Raw genomic sequence first — 20,018 nt, forward strand, 5'->3', positions numbered from 1 at the left:
ACCATGATTTCACACCAGATTCAGGCTCAAGAATAAATGCTTGGACTAAAAGATCAGACTAAAATGTGAGGACTTTTTATGGACTAAAATTAGACTTAAATGTTTTTGAGTTTCTGTCAAGTAAATCTAGTTAAAAGGCATTTAATCTAAAGACTAAGACTGAGAATAGCTGTCAAAATTAGTGCTGCTTGTTTCTGGTGTGAAGTACTTCACTGATATTTCAATTCCATCTGACAAAGGGAGTAAAACTTTTGATGTACCAACTGAGCCATCGAGGAATTTCTTTAGGTGTGTAGCGGTGTTTTGTTTTTTCTATCACTACAGTAGGAAGACAGCTTAAGTATGGTGTGCCAAAAGGGACAAAAATGAGTACATACAACATGCCTTAAGTGGCAAAGTGGCAGAGCGTGATAGCATGATTAATGTAATAAAAAAATTGTAATGCATTATTGTGTTGTAAGGTAATGCTAACAGTCTAAGTAGCAAAAAGAGAAATAATCAATCCCTCTAACTGTTTTTAATGCACAGAATTTAGAGTTTTACAGATAGTGAAAAGCATGCAGCTCTTTTGTTGTAACTATGAATTACATTTGACAGCGAGTCATTTTACAGACTAAATAAACATTTTGTTATTAATTGGGTTACGTCCTGGATCCAGATTTCTACAGACATTGCAACAATAATCTAATAAGAGAGAATGTACAGATAATGAGCCATTAGCCACAGTCAATATCATCTCCAGAAGGCCTTGAACACTCCGGCAGTGCTGCAGAGGGAGGCGGAGATCTGTGCCAAAATAAAAGACAAGCTGGAAAGCTCCCCAATCAATGTTATTTTCTCTCTCAGTCCCAGACCAACTGTCTGTTCATCTGTTTCTTTCAAATGAAAGGTGTGCCGGTATGTAACACTTACAGTGGAGAGATCTGTCTCTTAATTAAAATGTTACAGATTGTGTTTCTCTCGCTGTGCAGACTGAGCATACTGTGTATTGGAAATAATGTTCCCTATAGTGCGTGCTATTGATCAGAGGAGGAAAATAAAGGATGTTTCTGTGAGAAAATAGAATCTGTGAAATGCTGCTTTTGGTTGCTGGCTATTGAAAGTAAACCAATGATGAGAAAGAGGAAGAAAAAAAAGGGAAAAGCTTTTGTTTGAAAAGCCAATTCCATACTAGGACACATGCTGCTCTATACGGCACGATCCATCAAATACATCGCCTTTGTTTGGATTTTACTTTTAAAGCAGAAAAGAGTATACATTAGCCAGAGTGTACATGTGGTCCTGAACATGCAAGCTCATTCTGAATAGAAGCATATGAATAATTTATCCTGCCACAATCCAACTGGGAATGTCCTTGGTATTTACATTTTATCATCAAGGGCACTGGATGAGCCCTCACAGCAATCTAACACATGACACATCCTCAATCCCAGGCCCTTCAAAAAAACATACAGGAGCTGGGAAATGTCTCTGTAGTTTGGTTATGTATTTATACACTATGAAAACAAAAGCTTGATGAACATGCAACTTGATGACTAAGCGTGCCGGCCTTTATATTGCAGTGGTCAAAAAAGGCTGTGGCACAAAGATGACGCCGACGCGAGAGGCTCAGAGGGAGACGCACACGGGGACTCACTTCACACAATGGCCCCAATGTTTACAGCAGACAATTTAGTTTCCTTCCAACAATTATGAGGGAAATTGAATCTCAGGAAATGTTCGTTCTCTTGTCCATTAGACCAAACAATAACATTATCCCCACAGGTTTACAAAAACATCTGTCTTCAAAGGACGGGCCAGAAAATTAATATCAACTGGCTCACAGGCTTTTTCAGCACAAAGTAAATCAAATTGAGCCAATCGCACTTCCTCTCCTCTTCTTTTTCTTTATTTGGTGTAACATGAAGGCAGATAAAAGCATGCTTTAAACGCTGAGTCTGTGTCTGCATTCTTGTTACACAATAAAACATTCCAGCCGTCCCTTTTTTTGTGGAGAAATTAAAGACCTGTTTCAGTGTTTTAGGTTCTGTAGCTTAATGAAATTCCTCTCATCTGTTTCTTCATGCTTACTGTGTTAGATTGCTTTAAAAGACATTAAATACATTTTAATCTTTCTGAAAGCTTTTGTTGTAAAAGGAACATTTTCTTTTCATTTGTACTTAGAGGCACATGAAGGCTTTTTCCACCAGAAATGACAACAACAAATTGATTTAAAGCTGCTTTTACTAGAAAATAAACAGCAAAATTAGACGATAGCAAAGTCTACATGATGGAAGTAATTCACAATTTTAACATACTCCATGTTTAAAAGAAGACAAATCAATCTCACTCATGGTTTTCAGGTTAATAATCAACTAATATTAAATAGAGTAAAAGTAAAAGAAGCTTCAGTCTTTGCAGCGTGGTAACAAAGATTTGCCAACATTGCACCTTTGCTCATTCATGTTCATTCTGCAATGGCATGATATCAGTGTCATTTTATATTGCATTGCTGCAGCACATGTGAGTATGGCATGTCAACTGTAAATGGACTTGAGCTTGAATAGCACTTCTGATCACTCAAAGTGCCTCTCCAACTCAGGTCACCCTTACCCATTCTCTACTATTCACACACCTATGGCAAAGGTTGCTATGTAGAGAGCTTAAAAGCCTTTCATACATATCCATATGCGCTCATACACCACAGATGCAGCAGTGGGAGAAAACTGGGGTTAAGTGTCCTACCCAAGGATGCATCGACATGCGACTGTAGGAGCTGGAAATCAAACCCACAACTTTCTGACTCTGCCTTCTGAGCCACATTTAAACACACAGTGGGAGGTTACACAGCCGGACATGCAAACACAGCGCTGCTTTAGGTCGTCGGCACCACAAATCATTTTTCAGGCCTGTAACAGTTATGTTACTTCCTCTGAAGCAAATAGGTGGGATCATTAAATCCTCATTACATCTCCATGACATTCATATTAACGATGAAACATCAGAGGGCATAAATATGACATGACACCCTGGATAGACTGGGGCTCCTGCTCTGTCCTTAAAAATGTCCAAATGTCCAGCGCTGCAAAATAATACAAGTAGATTTAATTCAACCACATTGAAATGATTGCTCATAAATGGGAAAATTATGCCTAAATATACATAAAAATGCAGTGATATTTGTAAAAATGATGCAACATTTGTTGCTTGGCTAGCAGGTTAAGGGGGGCCCTGTGATACATTTTTTTCTGGGGGCCCAATATCCCTAGCTACGCCCCAGCTATAAACTAAAAACAAGCTGCTTCTGCATTTGTTCAGGTTACACTCAAGTTATGTCACATTTTTTATAATGCACATTTTAAAACAATGCATGTTGATCAAAATGTTGTAAAACCAAAGCAGACAGCAAAATACAAACCAAACCAAAAGAGAAGACCATGGGACACATCTGCTTGCTTCTTTAGCGTGCACTAAACCTGCAAATGACAGATAAAGACAGCATATCACATGACACATAGAAAAAGAGCACAGCTGCCATATTTTGTGGTCATGTTAGCATTGGCATTTGATTAGTGCAGATCTTTTTTTTTTTTTTTTTTTGGGGTGGCTATGGTGCTAAAACAGGGCAAATAGTGGATGCTGACTTGGACTAATGCTGGTGCTATTTGCATGCAAAATCCATTCGTGGTTTAGGCCCCAAGAGCATCCACTTCCACAATAAATATATTTTGTGTGATCTGATATCCTGCGAACTGTGATTTTCTACCTGCTGCTGGACTTCAGCCAGCTGACTCGACTGAGTTTCCAGGCAGTATTGATCATTGCAGTGCCAATGAGCTTCAAATTTGGCGCCCCCCTGTGGCACCTTTTATTTGTAAGCTGATTTTGTCCTGTGGATATAAGGGCCTAAGTCGTGTTTTGTGACAAAAAATATCTCTTTCTGCTTACTTTAAACAGTCAAATTTGCCACAAACTACTTAAAATTTGAATGGAAAATGTAAACAAGACTATTTATGTAGTGTGCAATTCATCTCTTCATCTGACACCGACCCCTCAACAGTGTTAACAGGCACTAAAAAAATACATTGGAACAATGACTCTTTAAGCTGATGGTGCTGTTTATTTTTCAACATAAAAGAGATATCGTTATTAATCCAGCATGTTTCATAACAAGCTAAAAACTCTTGGTGCTCTTCATCAATGTGGGTAGATTTTTTTACAGTAAAATAGACCTTTTTTTCCTTGAGTAATATGTCATCTCACTGTCTGTTATAAATCTTAACAAAGCAGTTATTTATATGGTCTTAGTATTAGAGAATGTGCCTTTACCTTCACCTTTATAATAAAACAGCGCTGAGATAAACAAGAAAAAAATGTGCCCTGTATCCTCTCTCCTTTCTTCCATCTCCCCGCGCCCCTTATTTTCTAAAAGTATCTGTTTGAGAGATAAATGACCACTCTGCTGCCGAGGATGACAGCCTACACAAAGATGATATTGAATTGATTTCAGAAATGTTGCAGAACTGACTGTTTGATGTATACCGCCAGACATGAATCATAAAAATTCTATTAAAAAACCCTTGAATGGCTGACACCAGAATATTATTTGTGATGATTAATTTGACTCAGTCATTACAATGGGAGTCAAGTTGGATCGTCTCAGACAAAATTGCTTTTCATTCCCCGTTGAATTTCCCTGCTATTTTTCTTTTCTTCTTGCTCAGTGCAGAACTCTGATCTGATTGGACTTACTGTGTTAGCGCGACAGCACACAAATACAGAGGCTGCTGCTCGCCTTTATTACCCAGCGCTGAGCTTTGAGTTTTTGTTCTGAAATGAGACGTTCAACATTTGAAACAAAATTACACCTATTTGAACAAAATGACAGATCAGAATTTAAACAGTTTACAAAGCTTTTTCAGGAGTGGAAGGGAACTAAAAGTCCTTTATGAAAAAAGATGTTAACATAATAAGAAACGAACTCTTTCTATTTTTGCTGATGTTTCCCCCACACTAAAACAGATTTATTATTGAAGAATGGATGCTTCAAGTTCATTTTAAGGCCAAGCATTAATATTTAACACCAGAGATTTTAATTAATCAGTGGCCTAAGTAATACTTAGAGGAAACCAAATGTTATTAAGAACAGATGTCACTCTGTGACAAAAATAGATTTAAACCACTGCAAGAAACTGGGAATCCTGAGTGTTCCTCATTTTATAAATCACATATTTAGATATGTTATGATGCATCTAATAATGTTGTATTGTTGTGTTTGATTAAAGTCAGTTTAACTGAGTGTCCAAGTACTGATAACATACAAAGTTGCAGTGCTGCTGATGTTTTACCTTCATTTTGCCGTTTCAAGCAATAAGAATAGTACTGTTTGTTTAAAAGGGACAGTGCACAGGAGTGGACAGTGAAATATACCAGATAAGAGCCATTGCACAAGTTCCATGTGCAAACAAGCAAAATATGCATTCATAAATACATACACTTCTACACTGAGCATTGCATATCAACTTATCAAGTAACATTTTTTGCAATTCTTAAAAGCAGCATTGCACATGAAGTGCAACGTACAATATACATACAATCAGAAAAAGAGGGGCTATCATGACAATAATTCCAGCTGGTAAAATGTTGACCTTTTGTTGTGTTTTCATAATTCATCGCTATGTAAACTTTTGAAAATGGAGACATTATGCAGCTACATTAGGGTGCATGAAACAACAGCGGGCTGCTTTCTTATAGTCAACTTTTTCTTCACATTTACTCTCATTTGGAGTAGCAATCCTACCTCATTGTCTGTTTACTTACACCTCACTGCTTTATCAAAGGTGGAGTATTTGCAGGTGTGCAAGTTGTTTCATTAGAATGCCAACTACTGACCTGGCAGGTATACTACAGCATTTTTAGTCATTTTTAAGTGTGCACTGTGGTTGTTTTCCCAACACTGCCACCCAAAGACCTACTTTTTAAAGAATAAGAACAAGAAATGTTTCAGTTTTCCACTTGTTTATGTGTAGTGTTTTAGTGTTAGTGCCAGCCTCATGGTTAACAGTCACCGCCTGGACCCAAATCAGCTTTTGAAGGGGCTGCAAAAGAATGTTGCAGGTATCATCATGGACAAACTGTATACACCAACATTAATGTCCAGTGGGACCTCCGACAACAATAATATAGCAAAATGAAAATTAAAAAAAGGCTCATACCGTTTTAAGAAGGTGTTTACATAATGAAACTGGCAAGAAGTAAGTAAAATGTTTATTTTTTGTTGTAAGATAAGACATTCCTTTATTAGTCCTACAAGGGGAAATTCCAATTTACAGCAGCAAAAAACATTGTAGATAAAGCGGGCGATTGGCGACAATTAAACATATACGAATACAAATACAAATACAAATGATATATAGTATTTACAAACTGTTATGTACAGGTTGGATATATTACAGATTGGGTATGGTGGAGATATGTATATGTACACCTATATTCACATATATACATACACAAATATATACATATACACAAACATGTACAGATCATACATATAGATATTAGTTATTGCACAGATTACTTGGAGCAAGCAAGAGTAAGTCTTTAGGTTTGATATAAAAGTTACTAAACAAGGCAAAAAAAGCACACTTAAATGATACAGCTTCTTGCAGTGCAGAACCAAAAAAGACATTAAATAAAACTGACAGGTCAGCTCTTAATAATGTCCTTTTAAATGTTTTAATTCTGGGTGAGGCGGTATATCAGATAAAACGAACACATTTCAACTAGCAGTCTTCTTCAGCGTTTTAAACAAAGGACGGAAAGAACGACTTTTATACAGGAAGCTTGTTGTGTGTTACAGGTAAAACTTTCACAATAAGACAGACTGCTTAAAGAAACCACCAAACCAAAAATTTGATTGTGTCAGGAAACAGTTTGTCTTGTTAATGATTGTTTAAATTTAGGATGGACAGTTTCTTTGCTAACCTCAATGGGGTCCTCCATTACTCTGACCCCCCCAATTCAGACCCAATGTATTTCAGCCAATCACAGGGCAGTTTGTCAGATACATCTCAAAAACAATGACATAATCCTAAAAGCGCTGGCGCTGCATTGGGTCTAAATGGGTTTAAGGAGACTGAGGCATGAGTAGGTGATGTGGCAGTAGTGCAGTATTTTTTACTAAACCTGCTCTGTGTAGACGATGATTTCCTGTAGGCCCTGTAAATGCCATGGCCTGTGGAGGAACTCTGTATGTTGAGCTGTACTTCTTTCACTAAATGTCTTCATCTTCACAAAACTCGTCACTTGACTTTGATATAACAATGTCTGGTATGGCCTTAAACTAAAATATTTTTCTCTCTGTCTCTCTTAGAGCTACACAGGTCAGACTGGTGGCGGCGGCGGAGGAGGCGGAGGTGGAGGAACGGCCAGTGGAAACGGAGCTGGGGACGAGGACTACGAGATCCCCCCCATCACCCCACCCAACCACCCCGAGCCTCCCCTGCTTCACCTGATGGAGCACGACTCCACAGGGTACCTCTGCCACTCGCTGCCACATAATGGGCTCATCAACCCGTACTCGTACCCCGAGCTGCCCACACTCATGATGTCCAACATGCTGGCACAGGACAGCCACCTCGTCTCCAGCCAAATGCCCTCGGTGAGTACAATTACTGACTGGACCAATCAAGGTGGAGCAAGAGCAGAAATAACCTGAAGTTGAGGGAGACAGAGAACATTTTCAGAAGAGGTAACAAATGATCTGGACCATTTCAGCTTGAGTTAAAGTCAAACCATTTAATGCCGTAGAGGAAAGGGGTTATGTTTAAACTGAAGTTCTTTTAGATTTGCAGTGTGAAATTAACCACTCTAGCATTCACCAAAAAAGTAGACATTTGAAGGGATATTATTAATCGAGGGTATGCATTGATGTCACTTTCCCACAAGGGAGCCCCATTCTGTCAGAACAACTGGTAGGACAGCTGATTTTCTGGCATTTATATGTATCTGATTCCAACATCAGGAAATCCACAAAACAAAGCCTGCAGGAAATTATTGCATTGTTTTGTACATATATGTGTGTTTTTACCATTCGATGCTTCCTATTCATTTGTAGTTTGACTATGAGACACAGTACAGATCTAAAACGTCAGCAATGATACCTATTTTTTGCAGTTTTGGCAGAAATTCTATCAAATTAATCCCAAACTGAATGCGCACATTATATGCTAATGCAACTGAACAGCTTTGTTCTGTGGCTTAATTAAGGTAACTTCACAGTTTTGATTTGATTTGATTTGGCTTAGATTACCTCCGTAACGATCGCTCTGCTCTTTGACCCCAGGGTCTCCACCTCTGATGTTTGATTTAACGTCACTTCTGACTGTAGTGTTCCAACTACGTATCCCAGAAGCCCCAAAATTACTCACAGGGAGCGTGAGAGCGCCCCCTTGTGCCAGCCGGTGAAAAACACTTTGACGTATATAAATGTCAATGGCACTCAAGCATTGTTTTTTAAATGGCATATATATACGTCAATGGCACTCAATGAGTTAATGTGATGTCACATGTATACCCTCTCACTGCATAGCTAAAAGGTTGGGATTTTGATCCTCATCTCCTGCAGTTGCATGTCCATGTGTTCTTGAGCAAATTGCCTTAACTGCTGTGCCAGTGGTGTGTTAATATGTATGAATGGGATAAGTTAATAGACACTTTACAAGCATCCACTACGTCAGTGTGTGAATGGGTGTGACCTGCTTTGAGCAGTCAGATGTCAACAAAGTGCTACACAAGCTCAAGTCTCTTTAAACAGTGAACAGATGTTATACATAAAAGCAAATAAAGAGCAGTGAATAAGGGCCATAAGATGATAGGGTGCCAAAGGTGTTACTTTACTAAAACTACAAGTCTTTTTGAATTGGAAAAACATCCAAAACAGCAAAACTAAGAGTTTCTTTGTTTGAATTCTGAAGAATAAAGAAAGAGGTTATACTAGTGCAAAAATTGGATTGAGTTTGTAAAAAATTGGAATAACTTTTCTTTGAAAAAGGGTTTTCCAACTTTTAAGTGCTGTAAAACATCATAAACAGCCATTTACAAGAGTTCTCCTTACTCACTTTAAACAAATGGCAACTTTATAAGAAAAATGTCATTTTTAATACATGAGAAAAAGGGGTAAGAAGCTGGTAAGAAACTGGATGATTTGGCTTTTAAAATTACTTTCAAAGCTTTTTGGATGTTGCAAAATATCCATAACAGCTCCTTAAAGAGCTTTAAAATTGCACAAATTACAACCCTATGAGGAGGTATATGCAATTTCAAAAGACATGAACAAGGGGGCTAAGTAGAGGGACTCACTGAATGGTTGTTTAGTGGTTGTCATGTCAGCTCTGATGCATGGAGAAAAGGATTGTGGGTAAATCCATCAGCATCATATCTACCTCGGCAGCATGCATCGGTCAATCTGTCAAGCCTTCAAACATGAATACGCGTTGATTACTCCCTCAGCTGCACATGGAACCGCTCCTCCTCCGACAAATTAGCATCTCCAAACTGTAATTGCATTCATGAGAACTGCAGGAAATTGAGCAGGTTTCTATCACAACAAATGACATATGTAAAGCACATGCATGGATCATGATGCAGTCTATAGGCTCTCTTATAGTGCGCATATACATCCATACATGGGAAGTAAAGCTGGGCTGAGTAAATTGGTTCAAAGAAATGTGGCTTTTCTAGAAATTTAGAGCAGAGGTTGATATTTACATTTATGTTGCATTTGATGTTTCATTAAATACTTGGCTTTAAATTAGGGACAGATGTGAATGCTTTTATTGATTCCAGCTCAAGTCGAGCAAGCATACATGGTCCACAATAAAAACATATGTAATGCATTTTTGTGCCTGGATTGAAGGTTAAGTTTTATAGCTCTATAACTTAATCCATATTGACTGAGACATAATAAACACAAAGACAGCTGTGCTCCTTTGATAATATAATAGGTTATAATGTTGAACACGTGTTTTATATTGTAGTCGAAGCATCATCACATATGACAAGTCAGCAGCATGTTATGTTAATGAAAGGAAAAGAGCATCTATTATATATAGTGTACATTAAATATATACAGATGCATATCTAGGTCGAGCATAATGTATTATGTTCATCATAAAGAGAAGAGATAAGGATAAACAACAGTCAGCACAGAGCCACACTGCACCCCGATAAAGATCTGGAATAAAAACATACTATATATTATATATAATGCTGGAATGTATTGGATTGGAGTGTCATTTATCTTCATATTCATTTCACATTTTGGTCATGACCTTTACTGTGGAGACAGTGGTTGATTGGTCGGTCTTTCTCTCTGCAGTCAGGATATTTGTTACTGCTACAGAGGCCCACACTCTGCGGTTTAATAGATTGAATACTGCAGGATGTGGGATGAAAATGCATGAGATTTGAAATGTTTCAAATGATGCCTGATGGGACACATTATAAAAACACATTTACTACAATATGCTGGTAAGTGCCTGTGATTGGTATTCTGACAACCAAGCTTGGCGGTTTATTAAAAGGTGTTTTAGTTTTGAAAGTGGAGAAATAAACATGAGTGCGGCACATATTGGAAATGTCAGATTTATTGTTCACATTAGGTCTATACTGTGGGTAATTCAGGAGCTGCTAAATCAGGACAAGGACAAAGGAAATTACAGCACAAGACTCACATTTAAAACAGCTTTGAATCAGGTCATCAGAAGGGTTGGGTAATGTTCCCTTTAAAAGTAGCTCATTATGTTGGAAGATTACCACCATTAAAAAGTAACCTGTTACACTGTTGTTGTCAAATGAAAAGGGTCCATATATGTGTGTTACCATAAATGAAACCCCTTTGCAACTGCTTTTACTCTCCTTCTGCCTTTGATTGTGTCAACAAAGGATGTTCCCAGGCTGCTATTTTCCATATTCGGCTTAAATTTTGTTTAGCTGAATGGTCTAAAGTGGAGAAAGTGCTAAGAAAGCTGTCTAATTCCTCACTGGGCCATTGTGTTTGTAGGTATATGATGTGAGCTACTGTGCTGATTAGAGTGCGGCTAAAGTTAGCAGCTAGCTCCACTAGCTTATGTTCCTCTTTGCAGATTTATACCGTGCTTAAAGAAGTTACTCATCACTGCAGCTGAGTAGTTAAAAATGAGTATAACTTTCAACAGCCTACATACAACTTTATTTCCATTTCTAGATCAAAACACCGCCATACCACGCTGTTCCTACGATACGCTAAACACTAAGCTTCTCATGTTTAAGTCCAGCTATGTGCCTGGGGAAAGCTCTGGCAGGAGGGCAGTGGTTGCGGGAAGCTTCCTTTAAATTTGAAAAGAGCATTTGATGGGGATTTCAGGCCAGTGTTCTTATAAAAAGATAATTAGTCAAACCCACTTGTAAATCTTGCACCTTCTAATTTGATATTTGAATGTAGCCGTTTAGCCAGCTAACTGTGTACATCCCTTGTATCGCCCCTTCTGTCATTCTATGGCCTTGTTAACAACCCGTTACTCTGCAGCTAAGAAGAGGAATAACATTGTGTATTAAGTTTAAACTGGGCAAAGGCATACATTGTGACAAGTGACACATCACTTTCAATCAAAACAATAGCACACAGGCTCTTGAATTTGTATTTCACTATGATGTTCTTCCTGCCCCTTTTACCCAGAAACTCAACATAATGAGGAGAGTTAATACTGTCCTCTAGCTAGTTGAACTAGCCAGCTTCTCATGCATAATAACACAACAGTTGGTTTAGATACTTTTATCTCCAGGCAAATTAGGCAATTGCCAAGGGCTTTTTACTCCAGCGGGCCTCAAGATATAGTCATTTTGGGTGAGCCTTAAGTAAAGAGATTTTCCAGGAAAGTCCCTGGGAGCGCCCTTCAAAAACTCAAATGTCCTCATATCAAAGATTAGCTATTATGTGGGCCTCTACCTGAGCCTAATGATGACTAAAACTGCCCTTGCGTCTACCCTCTAATTGTACCTGCCCAAAAGTCAGAGAGAAACAGAAACAGTGCATTTTTCTTGTATTTTCTTTTCTCTCTGTCTGGCATGTGAGGTTCAAAGTTTTTCAGTTGTTTTTCTTCTCAGTTCTACTGCACTGATAGCCATTCTTTGTTTTTCCCTTCTTGATACATGAGGACAAGTCCACAAGCATTTCATTTTTATTCTTTTCTTCTTAGGGAACAAGACGGCTTAATGGGCAGCACCTCTGATGTAGCTGCGATTGATCTCATGAACTTGTGCGCAATCAGGAAGATAGTGCATAAAGTCATGACAGTCTGTCAGAAAAGGATTTTTGTTGCATAGACTAACATGGTACCATCATGAAAGACAAATATAGGCCACCTGGGGTGCAGACAGCCTAGTGGTTACATTGCACTCCATGTATGAAGGCAGCCCAGGTTCAAGTCCAGCCTGTGGCTCCTTTCCTGCATGTTTTCCCCCACTCTCTCATCCCTGTTACTGACACAATCTTCTGTCCTCCTCTGTTGATAAATGCATAAAAAGCTCCAAAATAAATCTTTAAAAATGAAGGCTTTTCATTGTATACACCCAGCTTTGCAACCCTGATAGTAATCATGAGACATCCAAGCAAGATTAGTATAAAATGACTTAAAAAGATAGTAAACATCTGAAGGGACACTTTCATCAGACAACAATCATGTCTAGAACTTATTAGTTGAAGGAAAAAAAAATCATATTAACAGTCTATTTCTACCATCAAACCTTTAAACATCCAACTGACTCAGAGAGAAGCTCCTTGAACAGACGGGAGGTCTTTTCACGGCTCTGCTTCGACTTCACTCTAAAAAGCAGCATATAAAGCAAACTCAGAAATTTCTAAATCAAATAGCCTGCCTGGCGAAACTAGCAAAGCGTGGCAGAGGTTCATTTGTGCTGAGAGCGGAGTGTCTATTAAATTGGGGCCTCACCTTGACACAGTCTGTTGAGCAGAGTAATTAAGCAAACTCTGCAGTTCAAACATGAGATGCTATCATAATGACTGCCTCACTTGACATGGATGGATAAATAACAAGGGTTAATTCTAATTTTAGACCACTAAGCGAGGCCGAAAGATACAGTTTGTGTGTGATATATGTTAATAGGGAGGGACTTTTGCTGCTGTTTGTCTGTCATTGTGTTTGTGTGTCCTCACTATAAACAATATCTCTGCTGTTGAAATGGATCCACTACATCTGGAGGTCAGGCCTTATATTCAATCTTGAGCACATTGAAAAAAAAATCCATTAGGGTTCATCTTTCCTGCATCAGCCATTCTATTGTGGTGCTGCAGTGAGATCTGTTTTCATCAGGCAGATTCAATACGTGAGCTGGGCAATGAAAAGAGTGCAATAGAGTTGGATGAAGAGGGGAAGGAGGGGTGAGTATGGAGGGAGAGAGAGAGAGAGAGAGAGAGAGAGAGAGAGGGGAGGGCATTGTAGGCAGAAGAGCAAGAAGAAATTGCAAAGAGGAAAGAGGTAACACGTATTCAAAATGAGCACATACCTCCAGTTTTTCCTGTACCTCCTGGATTTCATTATTAGATATTTTCGAGATAATTCAGTTGAGTGAAATAAGGTTATTCTGTCTCAACAAAAGGCTGAGAGCTCCTGCTTTTTTAAAATGTGCTTCTGTGTGATTCAAGTATGAGGGAAGTACTCCATTGCAGATGCAACAATATAAACATAAAGTAAATAGGGTGATTACATAACGAAAAGGATTTAGAGGAGGGCGGTTTTACAGCCACAGTTGATCATCGTAAGGGAGCTGTTGCACCAAAGACAAACTGTTTGTACAATGCATTTAGTGGAACATTTGACTTAATGTTGTTTAGAGGAAGTATCTTTAAGTTGGTGCAACTGTGGATTGTGGTGTGGTGTATTCTTACACCACTGAAAAAAGTAGAGAGCATATTTAAGACAAAAACTTCTGTACAAAAAAAATTCTGTACATTTTTTTTTCCAGTTGTATGCATCCAGTGAAGAAAAACCAAAAGAAAAAAAATCAATGCATTATTGACATTGAAACAATGCCTGAAGAATTAAATAAATAAAAACAACAAAAGTATGTAAGTCGGTTATTTTTAAAAGGCGTAGCAATTTCCTTCCTGGAGTTTAGTTTTTAGTAAGTGTATTGATTTTTCTCCAAGCATTTTCCAATGGCAAATTAGGCTTGAAAGCGAGTAAATGTGGAATTGACATTGTTCATGTTTACAGTAATGAACGAAACATCTAAACCAGAACACAACGTAATTTCTTTAGACAGCTGGGTGCTGGAGTTTCTAACAGATTTTGGCTTAACACATGGGTATTTTATTATTCTAAGATAGGATACTTTTAATTGACCACAAACCCCTCAATTAACCAAGAGGACCTAACTGCAGACGTCTATGGTTGGGGGACTTCAACCTAGAGCAGGGAGTGATGTATGTTTTCTGTTAAAATAACTGGCTATTTTTCACTACAGAAGAATTTTATAAAAAGAAAAAAAAAACATTACTGAGGGTGATAAATGTAAATATAACACACCAAAACCTAAGGAAATCCCAATGAGGGTTAGGGTAAGGCACCTGAACCCTAAAGGTTAGGGTAAGGGGAGGGGCATACAATTAAAAGATACGTGCCACAAACTAAGATAAACCAATAAAAAAGAGTATGGGTCAGGCGCACAAACTGTAAAGCAATCTCAATTGGTTGAGTCACGGGACTCACTATCAACTCCTCAAGGAGAATTGCGACCCAAATTTTGGAGATTTTTTTGGTTTTCAGATGCATTAGTAGAGCTTGGAACAAAGTGTGTACAAAAGGTGCAACAAAACAATGAAACAGGACAAAAAATGCATATTTTATAGAGTCTCAGACAATTTGGCACACCTTTTTTCCCAGGCACACATCCGTGACCCACTGAAAAGGACTTCGCAACCCACTTTTGGGTCCTGACCCACTAGTTGAGACCCACTGCTGTAAAGATTAGGGTAAGGGGAGGGGGGTACAATTTTAAATGACACACCACAAACTAAGGAAAACCCAAAGAGGGTGAAGGTTAGGCACCTGAACCCTAAAGGTTAGGGTTGGGATGGGGGGAGGTTGAGAGAGATAAAATTAAAAAATGACACACTGCAAAATACACGAAATCAAAAGAGGGTTAGGGTTAGGATGGGGAAAAGTTGAAAATAGCAAACCACAAACTAAGGAAAATCCCAACAAGGGTTAGTACATCACTTCCTGTCTGCAAATGATGGGCCCAAAACACCCCACTCTAGAGGTCTGCAGCCAGATGCCAATCTCTTTTCAGCAGCCCACAAAAATAGGAATAAAAACAAATAAAATTAACAAGTGGAAAATATTTAAGGATAGTGCACAACAAAAGGGTTTTCAGTTATATTATAGCTGATAATAGTTACACGCTTACACTAAGAAACTATGAAGAAACTACGAACTATTGGGCCACAAGATTGCTCTCAAACTTACTGCACAGCAAGATTAAAATGTAGTCAATACTTCATAGAAGACCAAAAGGTCAAAGTACACAAAATATTTGAATAAGAGAAAGAAGAGTTGGAGCTGTCATAACAAGCTGCCACTCATGCAGCACAGGAAGTGTACGCTCAAGATCTGAAAATATGTTTTTAAATCAGCTTAATATGAAATAGAAATTTTCCATGTTCACAGTAATGGAGGAACATGGTTGTTGGTACAGCAGTTGGCCCACTAATGTGTTTTTAATAGTTGAACAACAATGGAGGTCAGTGACAGTAATGAATAAGCTGAATTAGTCTTTGGCTACAGAACCAGCCAACACAGCTAAGCAGAGCCAGACTCAGTAAAAAATCAGTAGAATCAAAGAGGATGTATTTCATTGTCTTATCTTTGTGTGTAAAAGGTAAATATTTTCCTTGCCTGTGCTGCTACAACCCCTAATCCAAAAAAGCTGGGGCACTGTGTGAAATAGAAATAGAAACAGAATGCTCTCATAAACCCTTATTTTATTCACAATAGAACATAACAAATCTGATGTTGAAACTGAGACATTTTACAATTTTATAAAAACTTAAGCTCATTTTGAGTTTGTTGGCAGCAACACATCTCAAAAAAGTAAGGATGGGGCAAAAACGGCTGGAAAAGTAAGTTGTGTAAATGAAAAACAGCAGGAGAAGCATTTGAAACTAATCCGGCAACAAGTCAGTAACACGAATAGGTATAAAAGGAGCATTTTAGAGAGGAAGAGTCTCTCAGAGGTAAAGTTTGACAGAGGTTCACCAAACTGTGTATAAGAACTCTGCACAACAGACAAGGCTGGAGGTCAATATCAGATGCTCATGATCTTCGGGGCCCTCAGGCAGCACTGCATTAAGAACAGACATAATTATGTACTGGAAATCACTGCATGGTCTCAGGAACACAACCAGAAATCCCTGTCTGTCAACACAGCTGGCCGTGTAGTCCATAAATGCAGGATAAAGCTGTCTCATGCAGAGATGCCACATGTGAACAGGATCCAGAATGGCGCTGTCTTCTCAAGGCCAAAGCTCATTCAAATGTGCAGCGGTGGAATGGAAAACTGTTCTGTGGTCAGATGAATCAATATTTGAAAATTATTTTGGAAACCACAAACACCATGTCCTGTGAGCAGCTAGAATCGTACACCAAACAAGAATGGGACAACATTTCTCTCCCAAAACTCCAGCAAATAGTGGTAGGTGCTACACTGTGGTTTGGGGGTATGCTACACTATGGTAAACATGGCCCTGTCCCAACTTTTTTGAGATGTGTTGCTGCCATCAAATTCAAAATGAGCTAATTTTTTTTTTTAAATGAAATGGTAAAATGCATGTTGTTGATGTTCTATAGTAAATAAAATAGGGGTTTATAAGCTTTGCAGATCATCACATTGTTTTTATTTACATTTTACACAGAGCCCCAACTTTTTGGGAAATGGGGTTGTAATACAAAGAATAAAATATTGCCGTTGGGACAAATTGGTCAGCTCTGTCTATTTATACTGCCCTCCTGCACATTTTTTTGCTCAATATTTTCAGAAATGTTTTGCGTTTCGTATTATATCTGTTATAGAGTCAAATGAAGGGGAAAACGGGATGTTTAAACTTTCTGTCAACTACAAGGAGATGGCAGTTGTTTCTGATTGGCTTACACTGTCACATGATGTTCAGAGGCACACAGCAAGAGAATGATTTCACATTATATCCAAATTTACTTTTGCAGTTCCCTTATTGTGTGCCTTACCTGGTTGCAGATTGAAAAATCCACTCTGTACTCAGCACTTCAAGTAAGCTTCAGAGGACTTTTACTCTTACTTGAGTTGATTCTTAGACCAATAAATTTATGTAAGTGAATTTCAGAGTAACTGTACTTTTACTTGAGTACAATATTCTTGTTCTGTCTCCACCCATGCTTAAAGACAACCCCTAAGTTTAAGTTACACCACAACTAAATCGACATGTCAGATAAGTGTTTGAACAAGGGATGTAAATTGAAAGCAACTTTCTCCTTTGACCACAAAGATGCTTTTCTACAATGATTTTTCTCCTCTGCTGACTCTCAAACCTGAAAGTCATAATTAACTGTACTCCTCTAATTTTATAAAGAGGCCATTTTCAATTCATACATGCTTTTTTCACAGCTGACACTTATTATGTTGCGGTCTGAAGCCCCTCCTGACCAAACCTGATATGTTTCAGAGAGCTCTTTCTCTGATGCTCTGATGCACTTGGCAGGACCTCTCTCTCTCTCTCTCTCTCTCTCTCTCTCTCTCTCTCTCTCTCTCTCTCTCTCTGTTAATGCTCGCTCTGTCATAGCATCTACAAGTTCCAAAACACATTAGACATTTAATAGCCGTGCTCAGGTTGCATTGATCGTATCAGAAAGATGCACATCTCGTCTGCTATTGAATAATTTCTGCACTCACAAGTGAAGTGGCCTCGTCATTGTTTGTCTTTATTTACATCCAAACTTGCCTCTAGCCAAACTCTTTTATTATTTTCTAGATATTTATATGTGGGTCCCACCTGTGGTCTAGATGTGAAATCTATTTGAACAGAAAGCCTCCACATTCAATTATGCTATGTTTAAAATGCTTCTCAATTTCATATGACCTGCGCCTGCGACTGGAATAAATTATCTTTGATTAAGTTTTTTTTTCATGTCCCTCAGTGATGCATGCAATATTAGCCATCATCAAACTGGCTCGAGTGTGATGTTTTGAATATGTAACAGATGATGAATGTATAATCAGCTGGGGGGTATTATGCATAACGGCCGTGTATTAGCAGAAAGAGCTATAGATGCAGCCGTAGCTCCATCAAACTCACAGGTATTATCTCATTTGTTATTTTCCACAATACCAAAAATCTGCCTGAATGAGGGTCAGTTCATTTCTAATGAGGGTTGTGGAGCCTTAAAGATCTGCCGGCTGCATTCACATTCAAACCAACACTCTAATTTCTTTTGTTAGCGGCGTTTAAATGTAAGAATTTCCTCCCCGGCTCTTTATCTTGTAGTTGTTGGGGTTAATTATCAGGTGTTAATCCCCCCCCTGATTGTCATGTTCAATTGCCGCTGTTTTCTCTCTCCTTTCTTCTTACTTTTACTCGCGAGGTATTAAGTGCTCCTGGCAGGTGCTCGCTCTCCAAGCCTGTGTGAATGAAATATGAGCTGCGATGTCAACTGAACTTGTCACAGACAAGCTGGGATGAATTAATGATAAGAGAGGCAGAGGTGTGTTTTAATGTGTTCCCTCTCTGATGGAGGGTCTCGGCGAAACGTATTATCGCGTCCTGTACACCTGCTGGGTTCTGTATAAACATGGAAGAGAGAGAAAAAAGGTGGATTAGAGATAAGGTGATGCATTTCTAGAGAGCATCTCCTAATTCTGAGTCTGACTTTTTAGGGAATATTGTAATGAAGCGTGTTTAGACTTCTCCAATGTGGACTTTAAATTTGTACCGTTCTGCTCTTTGAAGCTCCGCCGTTCCATTCAGATGAAGAAAAACCTATTTCTCCTCTGAAAGACCTTCATTTTGAGTCATTTTTTAAAGGGATTAAAGCGTCTGCAGAAAATGATGGAACGTCTGTCGCTTTTCACCACAGTTCAACAAGCCTCAGTGATAGAGCGGGACTTGTATTAGTTATTCCTATGTTGATTCTGAATGATCAATGCCTCCAGCAGAACAAAAATATCACCTTTCTTCTTTGATGGCTTCTTGAAATCTGCAGGAATAAAAAGAGAACCCACATCTGTTCCTTAAACTGCTCTCTCTCCTCACTTTTTTTCTGTGATTATTTATTTCCAAATTGTCCCGTAGGCTAATGTTCCATGTGGCATTTCACACCTCCCTCTCCCATAAATGAACCATCACAGCCATAAATCAGCGGACAAACAGAGACTTGTGCAAACCCTGAAAGGTTCAGAGATTTATGTAACACATTCATGTTTTCCACTTCCTCATTTTAGTACTCCACTGGTAAAGCCTAGCTAATAAAAGGTCCTATTAATATTTCCTGTTGCTAAGCAACGGCAGGCAGCAAGTAATAGCATTCTGTGGAAAAATAGATGACCGATAAGGAAAAATTCAATTCTTTTCTCATCTCCTGGGAGAAAGTGCCTTATTTCTCCGGCAATGTGATATGAAACTGTAGTTGTATATTAAGAAATATCTTAAAAGAAATATAGGTTATTTTCCAATTCCATCATTTTAGAGGGATTTTTATTGCAGGCAGGGATGGCAGCTCGTCTGTTTCCTGCGCCCTGATAAAGTCAATTAACCTATTGGATTAAGCTAATCAGAGGATAAGGTGCCGACTTCATTTCTTTCTTTTTAATCAGAAATCCTGAAGAGACGGTGTTAAATAACACACATACTTTAACAGGATCAGCTCGCTCAGTCAAATTGCATTTCATTTATATCGCAGGTGTAGGGGAGTGGGGCACAACCCAACTCTTCTTGGATTTGACTCAACAATTTT

At 38.5% G+C, this 20,018-nt stretch overlaps 1 protein-coding gene across 7 annotated transcripts in view; it reads left to right on the forward strand.

The window, feature by feature from the left end:
• tox2 (TOX high mobility group box family member 2) overlaps positions 1–20,018 on the forward strand; it is a 235,417-nt gene that overhangs the window by 167,464 nt on the left and 47,935 nt on the right. For all 7 annotated transcript variants that reach the window (XM_041783960.1, XM_041783956.1, XM_041783958.1 and 4 more), the window contains one exon: positions 7,352–7,639. In XM_041783960.1, the coding sequence (XP_041639894.1) occupies positions 7,352–7,639 (288 nt within the window). The remainder of the gene's footprint in view (positions 1–7,351; positions 7,640–20,018) is intronic.

The sequence above is a fragment of the Cheilinus undulatus genome, linkage group 3 (assembly GCF_018320785.1).
Source record: "Cheilinus undulatus linkage group 3, ASM1832078v1, whole genome shotgun sequence".
NCBI lineage: Eukaryota > Metazoa > Chordata > Actinopteri > Labriformes > Labridae > Cheilinus > Cheilinus undulatus.